Source organism: Podarcis liolepis (assembly GCF_965112155.1).
Source record: "Podarcis liolepis genome assembly, chromosome: 3".
Lineage (NCBI taxonomy): Eukaryota > Metazoa > Chordata > Lepidosauria > Squamata > Lacertidae > Podarcis > Podarcis liolepis.
Genome location: NC_139557.1, coordinates 34,065,714 through 34,087,124, shown reverse-complemented (window position 1 = coordinate 34,087,124; position 21,411 = coordinate 34,065,714). Strand labels below are relative to the sequence as shown.

The 21,411-nt window shown below is 38.9% G+C and overlaps 1 protein-coding gene across 6 annotated transcripts; it reads right to left on the bottom strand.

The window, feature by feature from the left end:
- Nucleotides 1-384: 384 nt before the first annotated feature.
- FBXO9 (F-box protein 9) lies at nt 385-21,310 on the bottom strand. 6 transcript variants are annotated; one of them, XM_083495665.1, is made up of 13 exons: nt 20,818-21,310; nt 18,567-18,644; nt 17,260-17,418; nt 15,950-16,007; nt 9,160-9,259; nt 8,396-8,526; nt 7,457-7,571; nt 5,521-5,639; nt 4,976-5,066; nt 4,168-4,263; nt 3,798-3,891; nt 2,411-2,565; nt 385-1,517 (listed from the first exon to the last, which is right to left on the bottom strand). In XM_083495665.1, exons 1-13 carry the CDS (start codon nt 20,818-20,820, stop codon nt 1,409-1,411), a joined length of 1,308 nt encoding a protein of 435 aa, XP_083351791.1. In that variant the 5' UTR covers nt 20,821-21,310; the 3' UTR covers nt 385-1,408. The 6 variants fall into 6 exon arrangements, 5 of the variants coding, with proteins under 5 accessions (XP_083351791.1, XP_083351792.1, XP_083351793.1 ...); XM_083495666.1 differs by having other exon boundaries at nt 20,844-21,251; XM_083495667.1 differs by lacking the exon at nt 20,818-21,310 and adding an exon at nt 19,294-19,348.
- Nucleotides 21,311-21,411: the final 101 nt, after the last annotated feature.

The following is a 21,411-nucleotide window of genomic DNA, read 5'->3' as shown; positions in this document are numbered from 1 at the left end:
AATGCATTTAATTTTACTCTATAAAATATTTTGAGATTTTGCCTCGTAGCTATGAACCATAGCCCCATGCTTTGTCCTATAAACTAGCAATTTGTTTTATTTTAAAAAGCCTGTCTGGTGTACTGAATAGAAACACTATATAGACTACAGAGACTTGAGTTCAAATCTTGACTCAACAATGAAGATCACTGGGTGGCCTTCAATAAAACAACCTTCTTGTCTAACTTACTTCATAGGGATGCTGTGTGGATAAAATGATAGCAAAAACAAGCATATTGTTCTGAAGTTCCTGGGTCAAACCTACGACAAATAATATAAATCGGCATTTTAAAGGGATGTGCTCGATTGTAAATAAATAAATGTAACACAAACTGGGAGAAGAAAAACATTTAGAAACTTTAGTTTTATGTTTGTAAGTACATATTTATGATAAGCGTCATACAGCAGTTGCATTCAACTCCCAAAGTACATACGCAGGAGAAGCAGCACACAGTACCTGAACATCTGTAGGAGTCCCCAAAAGCAAAAAAAATCAGTTTAGTGTGACAAAACACCCAAGGGGTGTGCAGTATTCTTAGCAGTTAGGTGAAGGGTTAAACAAAGAAAAGACAAACATACTTGAGTACAGCCCTATTCTCATTTGCATAACATAATTCAAACAATGCACTTTCAAGTTCAGTGCTCCAAATTGCTTTCTTGAAATCCTTTCCTGGATCAAGAAGAAGAGAGAGGCAGCCAGTTCCCCAATGTGACTTCTCGCTCATCTTCTACCTCTTGCAATGCAACAACTACTAGTTGTTGAAACAACGTGATGCCAAAACAGATAGCAACAACTGAAGCTGAACTTCTGACTTTGCTTCCCTTGCTTAATTTTTTTGTAAGGCTTCAGCTTACAGCAAAGTCAATGTCTCTTCTTGAAAGGCAACCCAAATACATGTATTTCAAAGTAAACATTTATTTTACATTTGTGTAGGCCACACACAGATGTAGGACAATTTCTTCACATTTTGAGCCTTCCCCCAATGCACGCACACCATGTCTTATGTACAGCAGTAGGTTTAGAACGATTCCTGAACTTAAGGTGCATAGGCAGATGAAGCCTTACGTTGGAAAGAGAACAGCTTATAAATTTGCTCATAAAATGACATGGCAAAAATGCCTTTTATGTTATCAAAGTCTTTTCACAACATAAACAAGTTTAAAATAATGTGTAAACTTGACTTCAGAACCAATAAAATAACCCTGCCACCCTAAATCAAATTATTTCCAGTATATATCTTTCAAAAAGATCCCCCATTTTTAAAATAAAATTCATATATATATATATATATGTATATATATACACACATTTATAACTTAAGTGTTATTTGCTGTAATTTTTCATGCAGGAGTAAGAGATGTGACCTTCTTAGAGAGGTCTTTCTGAAAATGCAGTAAAGCTCTTCACTCGTGCAAAGAACAAAGGGGTGTACATCTTGTCGATGTCAAAAGAAGAGACTGCTGTTTCACCAGTAGACCTATAAAAGATATTACAGAAACACATTAGACCAGTGCTGCAATATTGCAGAAAATGGTACTGAAGACAAAATTCAGCTCCCCAAAAATCTTAAGATTTCATTTTATTTTATTAGTTTCTGTAACTTATGGCTGCAGCTTATGGTTGCAAAAATGGATCTGAAAGCCATGTGGGCCAATACCTTGTAAATGCCAGGGGGGAAATGGAATAAGAATTCCAGTAATCTCATGATTATGAGTAATGCCACCTCATAAAGCAAATAATTATTTGAACCATTAAAATTTACAAAAAAGAAAACCAAACCCTGCAACTGTTAAGTATTAAAATTATCTAATCTCGATTTGTAAAAGCCTGGGGAAGCAAACATATCTTCAGCTGACATCTGAATACTGGATATAGTGAGGAGAACAAATTTATCTTCTAGGCCGGGAATGGCATCTCCAAAACCAGGTGCCACTACCAAGATGACCCTGTTGTGCATTCCTGAACCATGGATTAATGCAGGACAACACAAGCAAAGCATCTTCCCCATCAATCTTAAGGACTGAGTTGACTGTACCAAGCCTCATCTATTTACGAATTCTTGTAGTGGAGGAAATCCAATTGTTTTTCTTTCGCTAATGCATCCATCAGTGGAATGGGCGTAAAGGCAATTTTTAGCAATTCCTCCCCCTATCCCACAGACTGCTTCAGGACCATCCCTAGGGGCCACCACCATGGCAAAGCCCCCACCATCACCACTCTTCCTTACTGGTAGAGGCTGATGGAGGGGCACTGCATCCTCACCTCCTCCAGGCACCAAACATGAGGAGTGGGACAGAAGGGCTGACTACTCTCTCATTAATCCCAACCAAACAGTATTCTTTCCTCTCCCCTTTTTATCCAAAAACTTACTTGTAAGTAACGTGACAAGAGTGATGAATCCAAACAAGCTTGTTGAATCTCTGGCGGCCACTGGAACACAGCTGTAGCCCTACATGAAAGCTGTGGTCGGTTTCTTGCACAGGGACACGACAGAAATATCTGTACTTGTGGTAGTCAATTGGTTTCTACATGGAAACAGAAACAATATAGTGCTGTCGAGAAAATGTAACAGTAAAGATAGTTGCCAAAGCTGAAAATCAGAGTTAAGGCTGCCGAATAAATGACACTGCCTGTATATTTCCATTTGTGAAAATATGTAGGTTCTATATATGATAACCTATCATTATCATAAAACAATCACAACAGGATGGTCAGAACTGAGAAACTGTAAGTAACAGGCAGCTTTCTGGGTGAAAAATCATCACCTAAGCAGTTTGAGTTTATTTTACAGAAAAATGGATGCTATTTATATTTAAACGGCTTATAAAGATCAAAATATCTAAAAACCAGACTTACAGTAGAAAGCTCCTATTAAAAACATAGCAGTGGAGGGCTGCAAAAAAATTACTGGAGGAAGACAAGCAGACGAAACTAGGTCCTTCTCGGCACCTCTGCTGCCCTCAGTTTACCTCCCGTAAAGTCTTACCTCCACCTGAATTTCTATCCCTTGCTTCAACTGATCCCTGTCCACTTTCTCTCTCTCCCTGCCCACTAAAATTCTACTATTTCTTGCCCATAAGCTCACATTCCTCCCCCTAAACCCGCAGCTAACGGTCATTAATTATTTGGTTCAGAGCAGCAGCAACAACAACAGAGAGATCACAAATGAGGCATAATCCAAAGGCATGAGCAGAAACCATGTATTTGCCCAACCCCCTTCATTTATCTCCTTCAAAAGAGATTACAAATTGTTGTTAAGTCTGTCTACATTTAAACAGCATTTTAAGTAATTGGTAATTAGGTGATACCAGAAGGCAGCTTAGCATAGCAATAGCAATAACAAAACAAAAAACCATACTTATGGGTTTTAAAAAGGAAATTGAGGGCCTTTGTGGAAGTACTTTGGTGGTGTATGTATCTTCTATTTATTTTGAAAAGTTATTTGTCTATCTGTTCTCTATGCATCTTGATACTTCTTAAGATATTGTAACCAAATTTCACATAATTGTTCTTGAGATTAAGAAGCAGGTTTTTGTCTATGTTTGGATAAAGTTTGACAATATTTTGAATCAAAATGGCAGGCCGATTCTATCAAAAGTGAACTGATTTTTTTGTGTGTCTTGGAATTTCCAAGCAACGCTGGGAACAAGGCTGATAGCTTCTTTTCTATTAAGAAATTGTGTTCAAGAAAGCATTTACTGCTTTCTTGCTATCTTAACCAATGTCTCAGTCCTCTAGCATTTGGTTTCATATGTACCTCTTCCTTCTTCTTTGTCATTACAGCAAATACTTTGGTTTGATTGTCCGTATCCTGGGAAAGGCGATAATGGCCAAGCAGGATTGCATCCGTTCTAAGGTTTAGAAGGAAAAGACTCCATTAAAATATACTTCTCAAAGAGCTGACAATACTTCACAGATACTGCTTTCCTCTCTTTTAGTGACAACTTGGGGCTGCAACTCTCAAGCCACTTAAATTGTATTTTAGTTTGCTCCTGAATGTTAATGGTACAGTATTTTAGTGCTCACACCTTACTTTAAATCCTGACATCCCCCTTACTTAAAAGACGAGGCGCCAATCCTTTCAATGCATGACAAATAAAATTCTGTGATACATAAACTTAACACACCTTGTGTTTTTAGTTCGTAAACGAGGAACAATAGACTGAGGTTCTTCCGGAGTTGTTAGCATCATTACTTGGCCATCTGGGAAGAATCTCATGTACCTACAAAATTAAGCAACATTAACCCGGGAAGGATGACTCTCCTTCTGTAAAATCACATAAACTTGAAAACAAAACAAAGAAATACAACTTAAACCAAGTTCCCATATATGTTTACATTTTTCCTACTTGAAAACAGGTGATTATGCTGCAAGGGGCTTGTACCTGCATACAAATGTCAGCGCAGTACCACCAGAACTTGTCTATTTAGTTCTGACCACCAGAATTATTCCAAATAGTTTCTTATGTAACAACAGACTGCTCCCAAATGTCCCATGTTTGGGGATGTGGGAGTCTTGAGACCAGAAAGAGGCTCACCGCACAGTGTTTGGGATCTTGGTGAGAGAATGCAACAGAACAGCATAGGTCCCCATAATTTCACAATCACAGAGATTCAATGGTGCTACTGGAGCTATACCAGCAGCACAAGTAGGAATATCAGTGTGAAGAGTTAGCACTGGGGTGTCATATCCAAGAGCAGTTAATGATCTGTAGGCTCATAGTTTGAGAAACATGGAAGGGTTCACAATGTGAAATACTGAGTCCAAGTGATTTGCAGTGGTTTCCAACTGAAAATAGAACTATGATTTAGAAATTAAAACCTTAATCCTTACGAAATTATACATGAGCATTATTTGTCAAGTTAGGGTCTTATCTGCTGCAGTTATCACTATTAAGAATAACCAAGCTGCAGTGCACAAAGAAGTAGTTGTACCTGTAATAGTCCACTTGGTGCCATGCCCTATAGAAGCCATCAAGAGACTGTTCTCCTTGACGTATGTATGTTGTCTTGCTGATGTATACACCTATGGAATAGGAAGTGAAAAAAGAGATATATCAATAAATTTATGAACAATGACCCACTGAGTTCTTAAATGATTCATGGTTATAAAGTGATAATTTTTTAAACTTTCAATTATATTATTCCATCTAAAAACCTCTTTGAAATCCATTGGATCTCTCACATAGTGATCTTCATCTTTCTCTTATTAATTTATATGCTGCAGTCCTATCCACTGCAACACAGTTGTAGTCAATCTAGTGGCATGAGGTCAATGCATCAAGCATGGGATATAGTCCCACCAACTCAACCACTTCAGTTTTACCAGTCATTCAACCCCTGGGCGAACTAACACTCAAACACTTCACATATCAGCAACCGACCAGTTAACATATTACATTGAGATATATTTAAATAAGAGAGAAAATGCTGCTGCAATTGTCTTAAGTGCTGCTTTTCTTGGTTAATGATTGCCTTACCATCAAATCGAACTCTAGGTCTTTCCAAAAACATTTCCCTCCATGAGGCATAAGGAACCAATTTGTTACAGGTCCTGCCCCAAACCTTCAAACAAGCCTGACGCCAGATTTCAGGGTCCCTAGTAAAAAAAAAAAAAAAAGAAAACACATAAGAAAAAAAAAAGGAAATTGAAAATACAGGGAAGAATGTATTTGGCTGTGATGTGAAGAGACTATTTATGAATGGCATTTATGCTACAGTTTGAATTTATAGACCTGTATTTTCCCCACAGTAACAAAACTGTTAGACTAAAGTTTGGAAAAATGAACCCTACACACATTACCCAGGAATAAGCCTCAAAGAACACTGTGGGACTTACTTCTGAGTAAACTTGCATAGGACTGTGCAGTGATGAGGACGTTTCGCCTGCTCGGAGGTAAAAGAGCAGGAGTGTGGGGTTTTTTGAGAGGTGGGGGAAGAGTTGAAATCTGAGAAGCAGTAAGATTCATGAGTACTGGGGACCATGCAGCACAATCCAGAATGGGAGCTAGATCGGAGACAGAATGGGACAGCCCCAGATGCACCTTAGGTCTTTAGACCCGCAAACAGGAGAGCCAACCATGCTTGAACACTCCAGAAGAAATAACAAGAATGCCAGCAGCCAAGTTCATGCTGGAGACAGAAATCCGCTAAAGTTGCTAATGGTCACAAGAAGCATCTCTGCCATAAGAAGTGAAGTGGTCCACCTTTTTTTGATCCTCCTCATCCCTACCCCCAAAGGAGGCATTGCAAGGACAGGCAAGATTTCCACTATTTATCTCCATCCCCTGTTTGCCCCCCAAATACATAAAACAAATCTGTGAATAATTTAAATAAACCACGGAGCTGATTGGCCGGCCTGCCTGACTGTCTCCCCCCCTTGTAAATCAAAGGTTGTTCTGTTCACGTTCTTGCTGGTTGGTTGGGCTGTCAGAATAGGCAGCTGCTACTGTTGTCATTGGGAGTCATTTGGCTCACTGCTGATGGGGTGGGGGTGAGGAGGTGGGAAGTGCTAGAGCTTTTAAATGGGAATGATCTGAATCCCATGGACAAAAGGAAGGATGGAGAACTTCAGGGTAGAAGGCAGCAGGGTAACACACCACAGAGGAAGCAGGCAACAGAGTGATCCCTGTTACTTCATACGGAGGCAAGCATAGCAGCACAGTTTCTCCTGCTGGCCATGTCCTATAACTTCAGACCTCTCAAATATGTGGCAATCTAGGACCCGCCATTACTCTCATTTTGTTTGTTGCAGGAAGCAGAAAGCTGGATGTGACAATGAACTGATCTGCTCTATACTTAGCAAAACTACCTTTATAACATGGCTTTTGTTTTTCATAGTTGCTGTTATTTTACTTTAATAATAATAATAATAATAATAATAATAATAATAATAATAATATTTGTATAGCGCCTCTCATCCACAAATCCCAGGGTGGTTCACAACATAAAAGCACAAAATATATAACAAAAACAAGAACAAGAAAACACAAATCAATAACCCCCTCCTCTATTTTTATTCCAAGATAAAAGTCAAAAAGAACTATTCCATGAATCAAGCACAATTACAAGCACAAATTATTACCATTTTTAAAGAAGTAAATTTCATGGTTTCACAGTAAGTTTTTAGTTTGTTTTTGTATTTAACACAAGTATAAACTCTGTTTATGATTAAAATATCTTATTTGTTGTTCTAATAAGGTTAAAATGTTTCTGTAATTTTCCATTTCTAGGTATACTGTCCTGGCATTCATTTTTGTGTGAGGGAGGTGACACTATAAAATAAACACATGCTTTAAAAATACTTGATCCTTTGGCCAGTCAATTTACCAAATATTTTTAACCAAATACCCAACCCCAATTTAATCCAGACTACCAAACTATGACAGGTTTCTTAAATGAAAGTTGTGTTTGTACCTGGCACAAATGTAGAAGCCTCTGCAGACCAATGATAACTGCTCTAAAGACCTCAGGTCCAGATCACTGGAAACCACCCATCGAAAAATATACATCATCAGCTCCATTGGCAACACTTTGGAAAAAACAGATAAATAGTAATTATACATCATTACTCCAAGCCTATTTTAGATAGCTACTTCCAAAATAAGTGGTTCTTTGGATGTGTCTAAGAATTATTCACTGTTTATTTAGAATTGTACTATTTTAATAAAGATATCATAACTATCTTTAGCTACATTAAGCATAGTGTTAGTTCCAAACAGCTGTTTCTCCAGAGACTGCTTATATCACTAAGCAAGCTAAAGTAATGATTCTGCATGTCAACAAAATGTTTACATGAAGCATGCAGCCCTCTATCACCTGCAACAAAGAATTTCAGCATATATAAAGTCAACTCTCTTCTTCTGATGACAACTGTGTTGGATACATCACATGCTATCACCAGCATACAATGAGAAAGAATAAGTAACTATCAAGAATACAACCAAGCAAGAAGTCTTTAGAGTGTTATTTAAAGGGATATGATTCTTAAAACCAGCAAGAAGATGGCAGTGTAAGTTCTTACAGCAACTACTAACAAGCAGCAGATCATGGCCTTTACAAATAGACCTCCATTCACTTGGGTCAGGAAGCCTATGAAATTAAATGCAAAAACAAAGGTAGGATTAAAAATAACTGTAAACAAAAAATAATAATAATCCCTGCATGTCCCTATTTTTATTACACATTTCCGACACTAAATATGTATTTTTAACATGGAAATTATAGTGTTAAGCCTATAGCATTCCAAATTATAACAACGAAGGACAGTTCAGACAGAGGTTTACCAGGCTCAAATGAAAACCCATGTCTACCTTTTTACTGTGCATACTATTTCAATATGAAAACTTCCCTTACCTGAGATATGCGTCTGATTCATATCAAGCTCAGGCTGACACAGTTTGATGGATGATTCCTGAAGAGTAAATTGCTGTTGAAAGTAGGATAGAAGGTCAGCCACCTTGCTATCATTCTCATTATCTTCAATGCTAGAAGGAAGCATAAAGAGATTAGATTATCATACAACAGCCCCTTAACCATGTTTATGCTGAACCTATTAATTTCAATTAATTTACTTCCATGCGTGTGTATATCTAGAATTGCAGCCTTGTTCCTGAAGGTAATGTTCTTTCCTATTCACATCATGTTCTAGAAACAACTTTTATTGGTTTCTGTCACCAATATTCATACTTGTCAATTTAAATGAGGGTTTTTCACCAATACTATTCTATATTTTTATAAGTAAATTTCCAGACAGGCTCTTAGTTCTGGAAATTATTATGATACAGCTCAAACCTACTCATATCTACTTCGATATAAGTACAATTGAGCTCAGTGAAACGTGCTTCCAAGAAGATAAAGCTAAGGGTTCACTCTTAAGATTGCACATTTATTTGGGATTAAGCTGCATCAAACTCCGTGAAATTTATGTTTGAGTAAACAAACACAGGGTTGTACTGTGCAAACTCTGCAGTTAGGTGTATTTCAACCTACTGATTTCAGAGCACTTAGGCATATCTCACTGCATAGGACTAGGGTTTAAGTGTTTAGAATTGCAGCTATTTGGCATATTCCCTCATGAGCATCTTAAGCTTTCAAAATAATATGTGTATTATACTTACTAGCTTTTCCCAATACTGTCACCATCTGGAGATCGGGTGTAGGTGATCTTAAACTCAATATCTGGGACCAGTTGCATAGCCAGACGATAGAACTTAATAGCTAAATATAAAAGTAATGTATACTTAAATATTGAACTGCACTTACTTTACTGAGCATCTTCATGAAAAGTATGCTTATTAGCACATTTCTCAGGTTATATCTAACAATGCTGGAAAACTGCTCCAAAGGGTTGCCCCCCCCACCCAGAGCACTCATAAAATACCAGGAGGCAGTAGGAGAGGTTGACCAAGATCAATATTTATTTCTGTAAAATATATGCATGAATCCAAGTTCATTATCATGAATGGTTACCATGAAATAAGAAGTGTGTAAAACACATCTTGGGGGACAGTCTATGCCCATGAACTAAATAAATTCATACAGTCATACCTTGGTTGTCAAACAGAACACATTCCGGAAATCCATACAAATTCTGAAATGTTCGGAAACCAAGGAGTGGCTTCTGATTGGCTGCAGGAGCGTCCTGCAGCCAATCAGAAGCTGTGGCGGATGTTCGGCTTCTGAGGCAAAGTTTGCAAACTAGAACACCTACTTCCAAGTTTGCGGTGTTCGAGTTCCAAGTTGTTCATGAACTAAGCTCTTCGAAAACCAATGTACGACTGTATACACTTCTTACACCAACAAGGACCTTAAAGCTGAACCCCTGAATCATTAAAACTGTCTAAGGACCTATGAAAGTAGTCACAATCAACCAAAGATTAAAATGTCAGCATGTCGCCTTCTATCAGTCAGGAATAGGCAATGTGGCCTTATTTTTTCTGGTCCAGTCAAGATCTGGAATAAGGTGAAATGGGAGACCAGAGAGGAGAAATAATTCCCATGGCAATTGTATCTTCCTAGGGAAGACTACCTCACACTATTAGTTAATGCACTAGTGCATGTTCAGCTATCATTTTTAACTGACATCAATGGGAAAGACCCAAAGAACCATGTAACTAGTCCTGCAGGTTGAGGAGGAATTTGGACTTGTAAGTCTTATACAACAGTCCCCAAATAGCATGACAAGCCACTTTTCAAACTCAAGAAGTTTGGAGAGAGTTTGTAACACAGCAGTAGCAGCTTTGCAAAAACAACTACCGTATTTTTCGCTCTATAACACGCACCAGACCATAACACGCAAATAGTTTTTAGAGGAGGAAAACAAGAAAAAAAATTTCTAAACGAAACAGTGGATGTATGATTTTTGTAGTTCATGCTGTGGCCACAGGCATGTGATCTGACAGTGAGTTTGGAGTAGCCCAATGCAAAAATCCTGAGGATCCATGTGGATCCATGCTTTGTAACCACGTTTTAAGTGGGGAGGGAAGGAAAAGCACTCAAGAGACAAGGAGCATGCGTGGGGTGGGTGGAGAAGGATGCTGCTAATAATGAAGAAGAGGGGTATAAGGGGAGAAGGCTCCTCTCCTCTCCCGCTTTGCTCCTTTAAAGCAAGCAGGCTCTGCTTTTCTTCCTCCTCCCCGCTCATCCCTGGCTTAGCGAGCTGAAAAACTTTGCTGCTATTTAGCGAGCTGAGTGGGGAGGAGAGGGGGACAGACAGCCTGCTTGCTTTAAAAGAACCAACCTCTCCTGCTTTGCTCCTTTAAAGAAGCAGGCTCTCTGTCCCTCTCTCCTCCCCACTCAGCGGCTCTTCTCCTGCTTTGCTGTTTCAAAGAGAGCCACGGAGGAGGGAAGGAAGGGGAACCATGGATCCTCTGCTCACGACTGCAGCAGATCCCCCCCCCCGCCACCCGTAGGCATTCCCTCCATAACACGCACAGACATTTCCCCTTACTTTCTAGGAGGAAAAAAGTGAGTGTTATGGTGCAAAAAATACGGTAAGTCTTTGGAAAACAAGCAAAACATGGTTTATGCAGAGAAATGCATTACAAGCTGGGCAGATAAGTTGGCCTTCCCCCTTAGAAGTTGCAGGTATGCAACATGTCCATGGCCAGTGTATAGAATCTATACATAAGCAGTGCTTGGATGGGGTGAAGATTCTAGGGTACAGAGGCAGGCCTGGGTGTCATCAGCATATAGACACTGAAAGCGTCTTTTACCACAAGGCCTATTTTTGCTCATATCAGATAATAGTGTTTCATGAAACCTGTATAAATCCACCAGTTCTTCAACACAAGTTGGTTACTATCTCCTTTGTGACTATCCTCAAAGCAGCACTTGGGAGCCACCAGTGAGAACAGGGACAGAGAACCTATGGCGCTCCAGAAGCTAGTGAACTACAACTCCCATCATTCCAGGCCACTGATTATTCTAGCTGCGGCTGATGGGAGTCGAGTGTTCATCATCTGGAGAACACAGGTTAGTCTTTATAAATTTCATCTAGGCCCCATATATAGCCTGTGACATCTTGGTGGGCTGGCCAGTTGGCACTGACCCATTAAGACACCCTTTTCAATGGTAGTTATTGAATTGTTGAATGTCTCTCTAGTGATTATTAACCTGCAGAAGGAACTTGAAAACGTTCCAGTTTACAAGGCTTTTGCAGTCTGAAGAATACTGTTCCTGGAAACCCTATGATCACTGAACGGAAGACTGTTTTAACTGCTTTTTGAATGTTTTTCACTGCAACCGATTTTAGGTTTTTTAAAAAATTGTAATCGTTTTTGGAATGTTTTAATCTGTTTTGCAGTGCATTCATTTGTTTTTAAATGGTGTATTTCTTTGCAGCCTTGGGCTCCGTGGAAAGACTAGGGCATAAATTCAATAATAATCTGCACTATACATTTAAAGCAGCATCACACCACTTTAAACAGTCATGGGAAGCGGGACTGATTCCTAAATTATTCTGGAAACTAGCTCTTTGAAGGGAATAAGGGTTTCCTAGCAACTCTTAGTGCCCTTAACTACAGCTCCCAAGATTCTTTGGGGAACATTATGACTGCTTAGAATGATGTAATATGACTTTAAATCTATAGTGCAGATGGGGCCTTACTGACTGTAAAAAGTATAGTGGATGTTTCAACATGTCAGTGAAAATTATGTACTCTTATTCGCACTTAACCTTCTGTTTGAATGAAGGGAATGGATCAAATGCAGCTAGATTATAACTATGCTTTATTGGTTAAAGCATGGTGCTGATAGGGCCAAGATTGAGGGTTGGTCCCTGTATGGGAAAGCTGCATATTCCTGCATTGCAGGGGGTTACACTAGATTCTATGATATCAAATCCCATTGATTTCAAGGTAATTTATTTCTTGATCAATCAGTTAGGATCCCAGTCTTACAATGGTAGCTCCATTAGCATCTTTCTCATATTATTCTTACTGAGTAATATAGCATCTTAAGGTCTAGCTTCATTTATTGTAACTTTTATAAAATATATTACCTTTTTAAGCATGTCATTTAGTAAATGCTAGGACTGGTATTGTATTCATTTATTTTAAATGGTAACAGCAGCAGTGATTTTTATAAGGGGAAAGTTCACAAATGACCTTTTTCAGTTTAGCCATGTCCAAGTCCATTTTGAATCTACCCCAAACCCCACCCTAAAAACCCGGGCTCAATTTAGGAGGGGGTTCAATACAATGTGAACTGCCCTGAGACCTGTGGGTATAGGGCGGTATGTAAACTTAATAAATAGTAATAACAACCCTTCCATACCCTTTCCAAAATCTAGAGGCGGAAAGAAAAATATAAGCAATTAAAGCTACACACTCCTCCAATGCTATTGGGAATCATGAGAAAACATACTTCACCAATGCTTCCCAGTTCAATCCTTATTGCATTATCATTTCCCATAATCCCTTATGACAACCAAGGAATGATCAGGCTTCTGCTATTAGGTGCCTTCCTTGCCATGGTCCTTGATAGCCTAAGTTTGGGAAGAAGGATTTGAGGGCCTGCAGGCCACCTATTATTCACCCACTATCAGCAGCAGGTGTAAAATCTGGTTTGTTTTATACTTAGGTCCTTGGAATCCACCTGATGAACTCGGAATCAAGTTAGGGCAGAGTAGTGTACTGTCTACTACATATATATCCCACCTCTTATCCAAGGAACTTGGGTTGCAAGGTTCTCCTCTCCATTTTAGTCTCACAACATCCCTATGAGGTATGTTAGGATGTGAGACTGTGACTGGCCCAAGGTCACCCAGTGAACTTCATGGATGAGTGGAGGTTTTGAACCCAGGTCTCTCAACACTCTAACCACGCTGGCTTATAAAGGCCTACTGGCATGCAATGGCCCCTACATGAAAGTTGTTATAACATGAAAGAGGCTATATGATACATGAAAGGGGATATAGTGTGCAAGTCATCACACATGGAGTGTCCTACAAAAGGGCACTATGGATATCACCAGAGTTGCAGCAATTAAAGAGATTAATTTTGTGAGCATCTCTTAAAGATTATGCTTCCCTTCCAGTAACCTTCTGTGTTGAGACTGTACTGTAAGGACTGGCACTCTACCATATGTTTATGGTATAGATGCATTTCATCAATCTCTTTTTTATAGAATAGTACATTTGTTCCAGTGCATCTTCTAGTAATAAATGCACTTTCTCTAATCATCATTCTGTCTCATTTTGCAGAAATACCAAGTTATTCACACACACGAATTTTATAAAGTTTTTTATTTAAAAGAAAAGAAGGGTTAACATCACAGAACCAACATGACTCAGGTGAACTAACCTAGCAGCCTGGAGTGTAGAAACCAAAATAGATGAGGTTGAAATAGATGAAGTTGCAAAGGCTTATGCGGCAAATGCAGCACAGCCTAATACAGTCTTAGCACATCACCGAAACTGGATAAAATTCTATTATATGGGGCAAGTTGCTTTATTTTTAAAATGTGGTATATGGCTAAAATTATCCTGTCCTAGCAATATTACATATTAGTGCAGCATCCCAACTGCACAACGACAATATTCTATTGTATTTTAAAGGGTATACAAACAGTGCAACTCTATGTATATTTACTCTGGACACAGTAGAACTTTAAGAGTTTTACTCACACTTAAGTGGGCCTAGGGTTGTAGCCTAATGTTCTTCTTTGACAGGAATATCAATGTTAGGATCATTAGAAGTCATTCTTGAGTGCGAACATTTTTATGTAAAAGAATAACTTGCTACAGCTATTCACACAAGTAGCATGTTTCAAAGTGAAACAACTATTTTAAAGTTCTTTTTTAAAAACAGGATTTAATAAGCATGGAAACTGGGACAGGAGCTAGTTTGTGTTTTTCAATATCGAAGCCTCAGAAAACCAGAGACAAGAACTATCCTCAACAAATAGAATAGTATGCTATTTTGTGCAGGTTAAATTTAGCAAGATCCTAAAAGACTGCCCACTGCTGCCTATTCTATATGTCAAGACTACTTCTCAAATTAGAATGCTGGTAAAAATCTGTTTCACACTGAGCAATAAAAGTGAAGAGAGGGATCCTTAAGAGAAATCTTATTCAAGTCAAATTAGACATCCCTTTGACTTTTTTCCAGCAAAAAAATGGGATTTAACAGCTTTAAATTTCACTAGTTTTAGCCTTTTTAAAGGACCCCCGAGAAGCTGTTTTCAGGCACCGGCAGCATGTAATAATTTCCTGTATGAAACAGTAGAATTTCCTTGAGAGTTTTTACCAAAACGTCCTCCTAAGAGCATTCAAAAATGAAGATGACAAAAGCTACATAACAATATGTTTAGAAGGTACCTAATCACATTGTGATCAGTAAAGCCATTTAGACACAGGCCAATATTTATGTGACTTTTTAGCACAGTATCCCTTCTGCACAGGAAGCTTTCCCACGGGTATATATATTACGTTGTGCCAATTGGATATCAAGACTCAAGGGTGAATTTGCATGTAGAAGAGCTTGATTAGCTATGAAAGTTCACCAGTGTCAATGGCACCTATCTGCCACTGACAGATGCTGGGTTTCTAAATATAACCAAATTCAGTACAGTGGTACCTCTGGTTACGAACTTAATTCGTTCCAGAGGTCTGTTCTTAACCTGCGGTACCACTTTAGCTAATGGGGCCTCCTGCTGCCACCGCCACACAATTTCTGTTCTCATCCTGAGAAGTTCTTAACCTGAGGTACTACTACCAGGGTAGCAGAGTCTGTAACCCAAAGTGTTTGTAACCCGAGGTGTTTGTAACCCAAGGTACCACTGTACTTTATATCATGGTGGCATGTTAGCACACCACAGACATTCTTGGATTTTGAATCCTTCCCAAGTAAAGGAACTAGGCTCCTGACAAGTAATAATTTTCTGCCAAGGAGTACTTGTCAATTCACACGTGCAGTGCTAATAGAAAAATGTAGCAACAAGTTCCATATATTCCAGTACATAGTTCAAAATGAAATTATCAGTTAAGTTTGTAAGTTCTTAAAAAGAAAAGGGCTTTAGAATCATTTATTAATCCTCACAACATCCCTGTGAGGTAGGGTACTGACACATCTCTTCCCTCACCCTAAGACTACCTAATTAAATTTATGACTGAGCAGGGCATTTAACATGGTTCACCCAAGTCAAAATCAATATTCTAGCCAAGGCACCAGAGGCCCCATGTCATCTGAACTGTAGTTAGTGGTCCTTCACTTTTGCAACAGGATTCTTAATTAGCAGATGAGAAAACAAAACTGCCTAGCTCTCAGCTGTGTTCACAATTCTTTCCTCCCAACAATTACTGTACAAATAGTTTTCACCCACAGCAGCCTATGAATTCAGTTCATATGCAACAGTTAAGATCCAGAAATTTATTGTATAAAGATTAGAACATAAACATTAGATTACCTTCATAAAGAGCCCCATTTTGTTCTTGTTCCACTGCTTTCAGGAACAGTTCTCTTGCCTGTACAAAAATTAGTGAATTATTTGAGTCTCTTGCCAGCAATCCAAATAAAATTACTACTCAATCATAATATATGGCAAGTTTTATCAGCATTAAATATAAAATTAAGACACACAGAAGTGAAGTTTTTCTTGTCCAACTAAATGGATTGTGTTTGTGATATGTCATTTTCTTAACCTTAAACTTTCATCACCTTGCAAAACCATTTTACTTCTACTATTTGTTTTGCAGTTTTACAATTAAATTGTCCATCTACGGTAGTTCTGAAACTGGCAGTAATTCCACTCATCTGAAAATATCTCAATACAATGACCACAAGAGGATGTGCCATTGTGGATCTTTACAGCAGTTTTTCCAAGAGTAAGATAAAATTATGATTTGATACTATCATGGTGCCTAGCATCTGCTGGAAAAAACAGTAACTCCTTGTAGATTCTACACCTAGAGCAAAAATCGGTGACATATTAAGCAAGAAAGCACCTGCGGGATGATTTCCAAAAGTGAACTCTAAGGCAGTTGTGAGAGAAAGCACAGTCGTCAGAGCACATTACAGCTGCAATATTTCTGCCAAGTCTTGCAATTAAGAACAGAACACACAAATCAGTAAAATAGCAAGTTTTTCCAACATATTGTGTTATTTTTGATAAATAAAATTTGCTCCAAAATTTCCTAGAGCATCGAATGAAAAAGACACAGCAAAATAGAAATGGGAAAGGGAGATAGTTATTGTCATTCCACTTTTCTTCAGAAGAAAAACTGTCTAGCTTACTATAAAAAAGTGACTGAGGTGAATCAAGTTCTTCAGCATTTTCGGTTTTGACATGCATCTTCCTTCTGTTATGAATTCTTCCTATTTACACATGCAAGTTAAATTAGTAGGATTTTTGTCATCTTTATCTTGCTAATTTATCTATCCTAATAAAAATCTGTCCCCATCATTTTACTAATTTATCTACAATAAACATGGCTAGTCCCTTTTCTTCATTGAACTTGGATCCAGACAAGCATTTTAGGAACTCTGAGCAACATCTTCCAAATAAATATTTTAAAGCATCTTTCTGTATTTCCCAGCTTTAAGGGTAATACGTCCATATTCTGTTAATTCAGAAGATGAAACAGAATGAGAAAGTAGGGAGAGATGGCACAGCGGTAAGAACAGAAGTAGAAAAAGTAGCCCATGCTTTTTAAGTGCTTAGCCCGTAGAGATTGCATTCCATTAGCTCACTGAAGATAAGAAGCTCAAGTTCTTTACCTTTTCCTCTTTTGCTAGTTCCAGCTTTCCTTTGGTATCTACAGCCTTTACTGAAGGCCCTCTTGCCGACGTTCTGCAGGATCGAACCTCCAAACCCGTAGAGCTCACCCCTGGGGTAAGTTCAAACATCCATTGTGCTCTGAACATCTGGAGCTCTGCCTAGAAATCCAGAAACTAAATTCCAATATTTGGGTAGACGTGTCTACAAGTGCAAGATATTTAGATAATTTCTTCCATATAATGAAGCAAATGATTCTTGGTATTTTACTTTTTTAAAAAATCTGAATGTATTATTTATTCCAGTCAGTAACTGACATTTTGCTGCTGATTTTTAGTGTATTCATAGCTACTAATTTTAGTGAGAAAGAATCACTTTGCTGTGGGCCTTTCCAGGACAAATTTGCAAGTTTGGAAACAAGCAAAATAGATTCTGGTACATCTTGTCAAACCCAGTGCAACTGAAACATCACAAAAACATGGAATGCCAATAAATGGGTTCTGACAATCATCTAAACAAACTGTTTATTATATAGTTAAGCCATCTCAGCAAGTGCTTTCTGAACAAGATTGCAAGGTCCTAATCACCAATGAATTTCTACTATTTTCTAAGCCAGTTTCTGAGTAAATATGGTGAAGAACTATTTTGGGGTATTTTCATTTGGTGAAAGTAATTGCGCTGGATCATTTAACTTGCTGAAAAATGAAGTGAATGCCTCAATCATTATTGCTGCTAAATTATAAGCTGTCCCATTTCCTATTTATTGTAAGAAAACTAAGAGTTGCAACATTCTTCAAATCCTTCGGATAAGTATGTGGCAGGTGTCACAATAAGATGCTAAGATGTCCCAATCTACACAAAAAGATAATACCCTAAAGGAAAAGGAAAAGTCTATTTGCAGAAAGAGCTTACTATAGCTCATTCTTCAAAGAGTGACCAATATACACTATGTCAGTATTTTAAAGCTTGGAAGTTAGAAAGAAGCCAGGAATTACAGCATTTTGTATGAATTAATGCACTCCCTCAGATTGTAAAGTATTTCTTATCCACAGATAGAACTTACTTTTACTGCCTCTGGAATTACTTATCTTTATGAACATTATAGCACAATAAAATCCTTAAAACTTTTCAGTCCAAAGAAACAAACAAGGCACGTTATCAAATTGCCTATCTGTTCAAAGCATTCATATACATTGGCTCTAAAGTGCAGATTGGGACAAGTATACCAACGAAAGGGCAAAAAATACACAGACCAAAGAACTAAATTATGCAGATGAGTCCATGCCCTAAAATACAATAGCAGACATACCTGAAGATTTGCTTCCCCAGACCTTTCATTGTCATCTGCTCTTACCATGTCAGAGTGACAATCTTCTTCACCTTCTGCCTGAGAGAATAAATCACATGAAATTAGTACTTAAAGTCACATTTTTAATGAAATTAGTATTGTCCCATAATTTGTTCTTATCCTACAAAACACCTAATCTAAAATCATACAGAATTTTTAAGCAGATGTTATAGATGAGCCACTATTCATACTCAAAGTATACCCTCTGAAATTATTAAATATTATAAATCAAATAATAATAAGTACTTGCATGCAGGATTCTATGTCATTGAAACTCTGGGGTTTGTTCATCACTGCTTCATACTAATGAGATGAATATTAATTGGCTACAGTTTATTAATGGGATCGTTTACTAACTTTAGACTGTGCTCAATGGTTGACCTGTCTTCTGAAAGATAACCCCGTAGCTATTTTTAAAATGAGATCTCTTCATGCAACAGATAAATAAAAACATAAAACAGGATACATATAACCATTTACACAGCCTTGCAGAAGACAACCCAAAATGTTTAAAAAACATTTAAAGATGTGTTTCCTAAGATAAGCTATCTTTTGGAAGAAAAGGTAAGTGGACAAATACTATTATTTACTATTAAAACTAAGACATCTATAGCTAAGCTCTGAAACAGGAACTTTTCAAGTGTAAATTTAACTATGTGGCATTCTAGGTAAAGAATTTTGTATTCACCTCATTTGTATAAAGCAGTGATGAACAAACACCGGAGTCACAGTAACTAGACGTACAATCCTGCATGCAAATACAGAACCTTATCAGACCATGCATGAAGTAATGCTGTATTTTATTTGTTCCAGTCTTATACGCCATTTGCTCCAGATGAAAACAGGGCAGTTTGAAACAATAAAAAATAATAATAATATATAAACCAAAATGAATAAATAAAAATAAATCCATTTAAAAAACAGCAACACTAAGCCTCAACAGTATCAAGACCATCAAGGCCTGGACAAATACACATGAAAATAGACTGTGTATATGGAATTAGTGTAGCAGCTGCAACAAAGAGCTGAAGGTGGAAAAATAAAAAATCCTCCCACTACCTCTCATGAAAGTCTCTTACTTCCTTTCACAGAAGCCTTCAGCCACATTCACAAGAAAGCACAGAATCAAGACAGTGGGAAGAGGAGTCATTTTAGGCGGCTTGCTATTTGATTTTTCACACTAGTTATTGACAGGAATATTACCTGGATTGAGTTTTCCTTCACTGTGGGATCCTAAAACTCAGAAAAATCTTAATTGCAACCTGCTCAAAAGCAGGTTCATACTGGCAAAACTGATGTGAGCACCACACCCAGCTCAGCAAATGACTCATTCTTGCTACTTGGGATATAAATGCATGACACCCAAGTTCTGAGTGCTCAATACATATACTGTATACAAACCTATTAACTCATTATCAGGTGCTAAAGAAAATCATAGATAGCTTCAACTACACTCATCCAATGAACAGATTTAAAGTTTGGGACCAAAGTGCTTTCAAAGTGGCTCAAACATTCTAAAAATATCTTAATGCTAATGTTTCCACTATTGTTTCGTATAAAATCTTCCTCGAGTTCTGTGGGCCTCACTGGATGGATGGCATCAGTAGCTCTTGTATATTTATTATTATTTATTATTTATAGTATTTTTATTTTGGTTAGTCGCCTCCTCTCGCCATAGGCCACTCAGGAATAGAAGCTGCTGTTGGCAGTGAAGTCTTCTCCAAAGACCTGGGTGTTCAAGGCTGCTCCCTGTATGTATGCATGTATTTGTATATACAGTAATTCTACATATTCATATATGCATATGCATACACACGCATATTCATATACGCGCATATACACATATGTGCACATTCATATATATGCGCGTGCACACACACAAAATAACAGCGGTCATATGCTTAATTTTGCATCTCGGTGCTCGTATCATCTGCCCTGGACTTCAAACATGATGGATCACTGGGGAGAACTTAAGAATTTCACCTCCAACATTTATCCCGATGACAACAGGGATGCCGTAAGGAAAAGCTGGATCAAGTCAGAATCCAGGGATCGAATCGGAAACCGGGATGGCTTCTGCAAATCCGGGACGGCCCCTGACACCTGGGAGGGTCTGCGCACGGGACGAAAAGGAGGGCAGGGAGGAGGGAGGCGCGTTCCGCCCCGACGTGCCCCGCCCCCGTCACGCGCCGCCATCGCCCCCCTCCCTTACCATGCTGAGGCCGAGGCAGTTCCTACCCCAGGCCGCCCGTCCAACGGTCGTTCTCGCGCGGCTGCGGGCGCTGTGGCTGTTTCAAGGCGCGAGCGGCCTCTTCGACTGCTTCTTCGCGAGCGTCGGTGACGACCGGCAGCCGCGGGCCCCGTCTTTTGTGCCTTGACTAATGTCTGGTTTTTAAGTTTTCTTCACCCCCTCCTCTTACGAGCGGTTAAACAAGCCGGGAAGGGAATTTTAGTAGAGTTCTCGGTCGGAGAAGCGGACCACGCAGCGGGAGTCACTGCGAGCGCGGCGTACGGCAGCCATTTTCTCAAGGAGAGAGAGAGAGAGCGAGAGCAGGTCGCAGGCGGACAGGCAGGCAGGCAAGCGCGCGAGCGAGTGTCGCCAACTGAGCCGCGGAGCAGACGAGGCGCGCGGTGCCAGATGGGACGCCGCTGTGCGCACGCGCGCAAACCTTTTCCCTCCTCCCACTCGGGGCGCAGAACCAGAGCGGGTGGGTGTGGCGAAGAGGAGGGACCTACTGTACCCAGAAGGCAATGCGCTAACGGTTGTTGTTTGTTTTGGTCTTCCGTTACTCTGTGCTGCCTGCTG

Coding starts and splice junctions, on each gene's coding strand:
- FBXO9 (XM_083495665.1), bottom strand. Junction 8,527..9,159: donor GACAGTATTGGGAAAAGCTA/GTAAGTATAATA, acceptor GCTTCCTTCTAG/CATTGAAGATAATGAGAATG. Junction 2,566..3,797: donor TGACAAAGAAGAAGGAAGAG/GTACATATGAAA, acceptor GTTTCCATGTAG/AAACCAATTGACTACCACAA.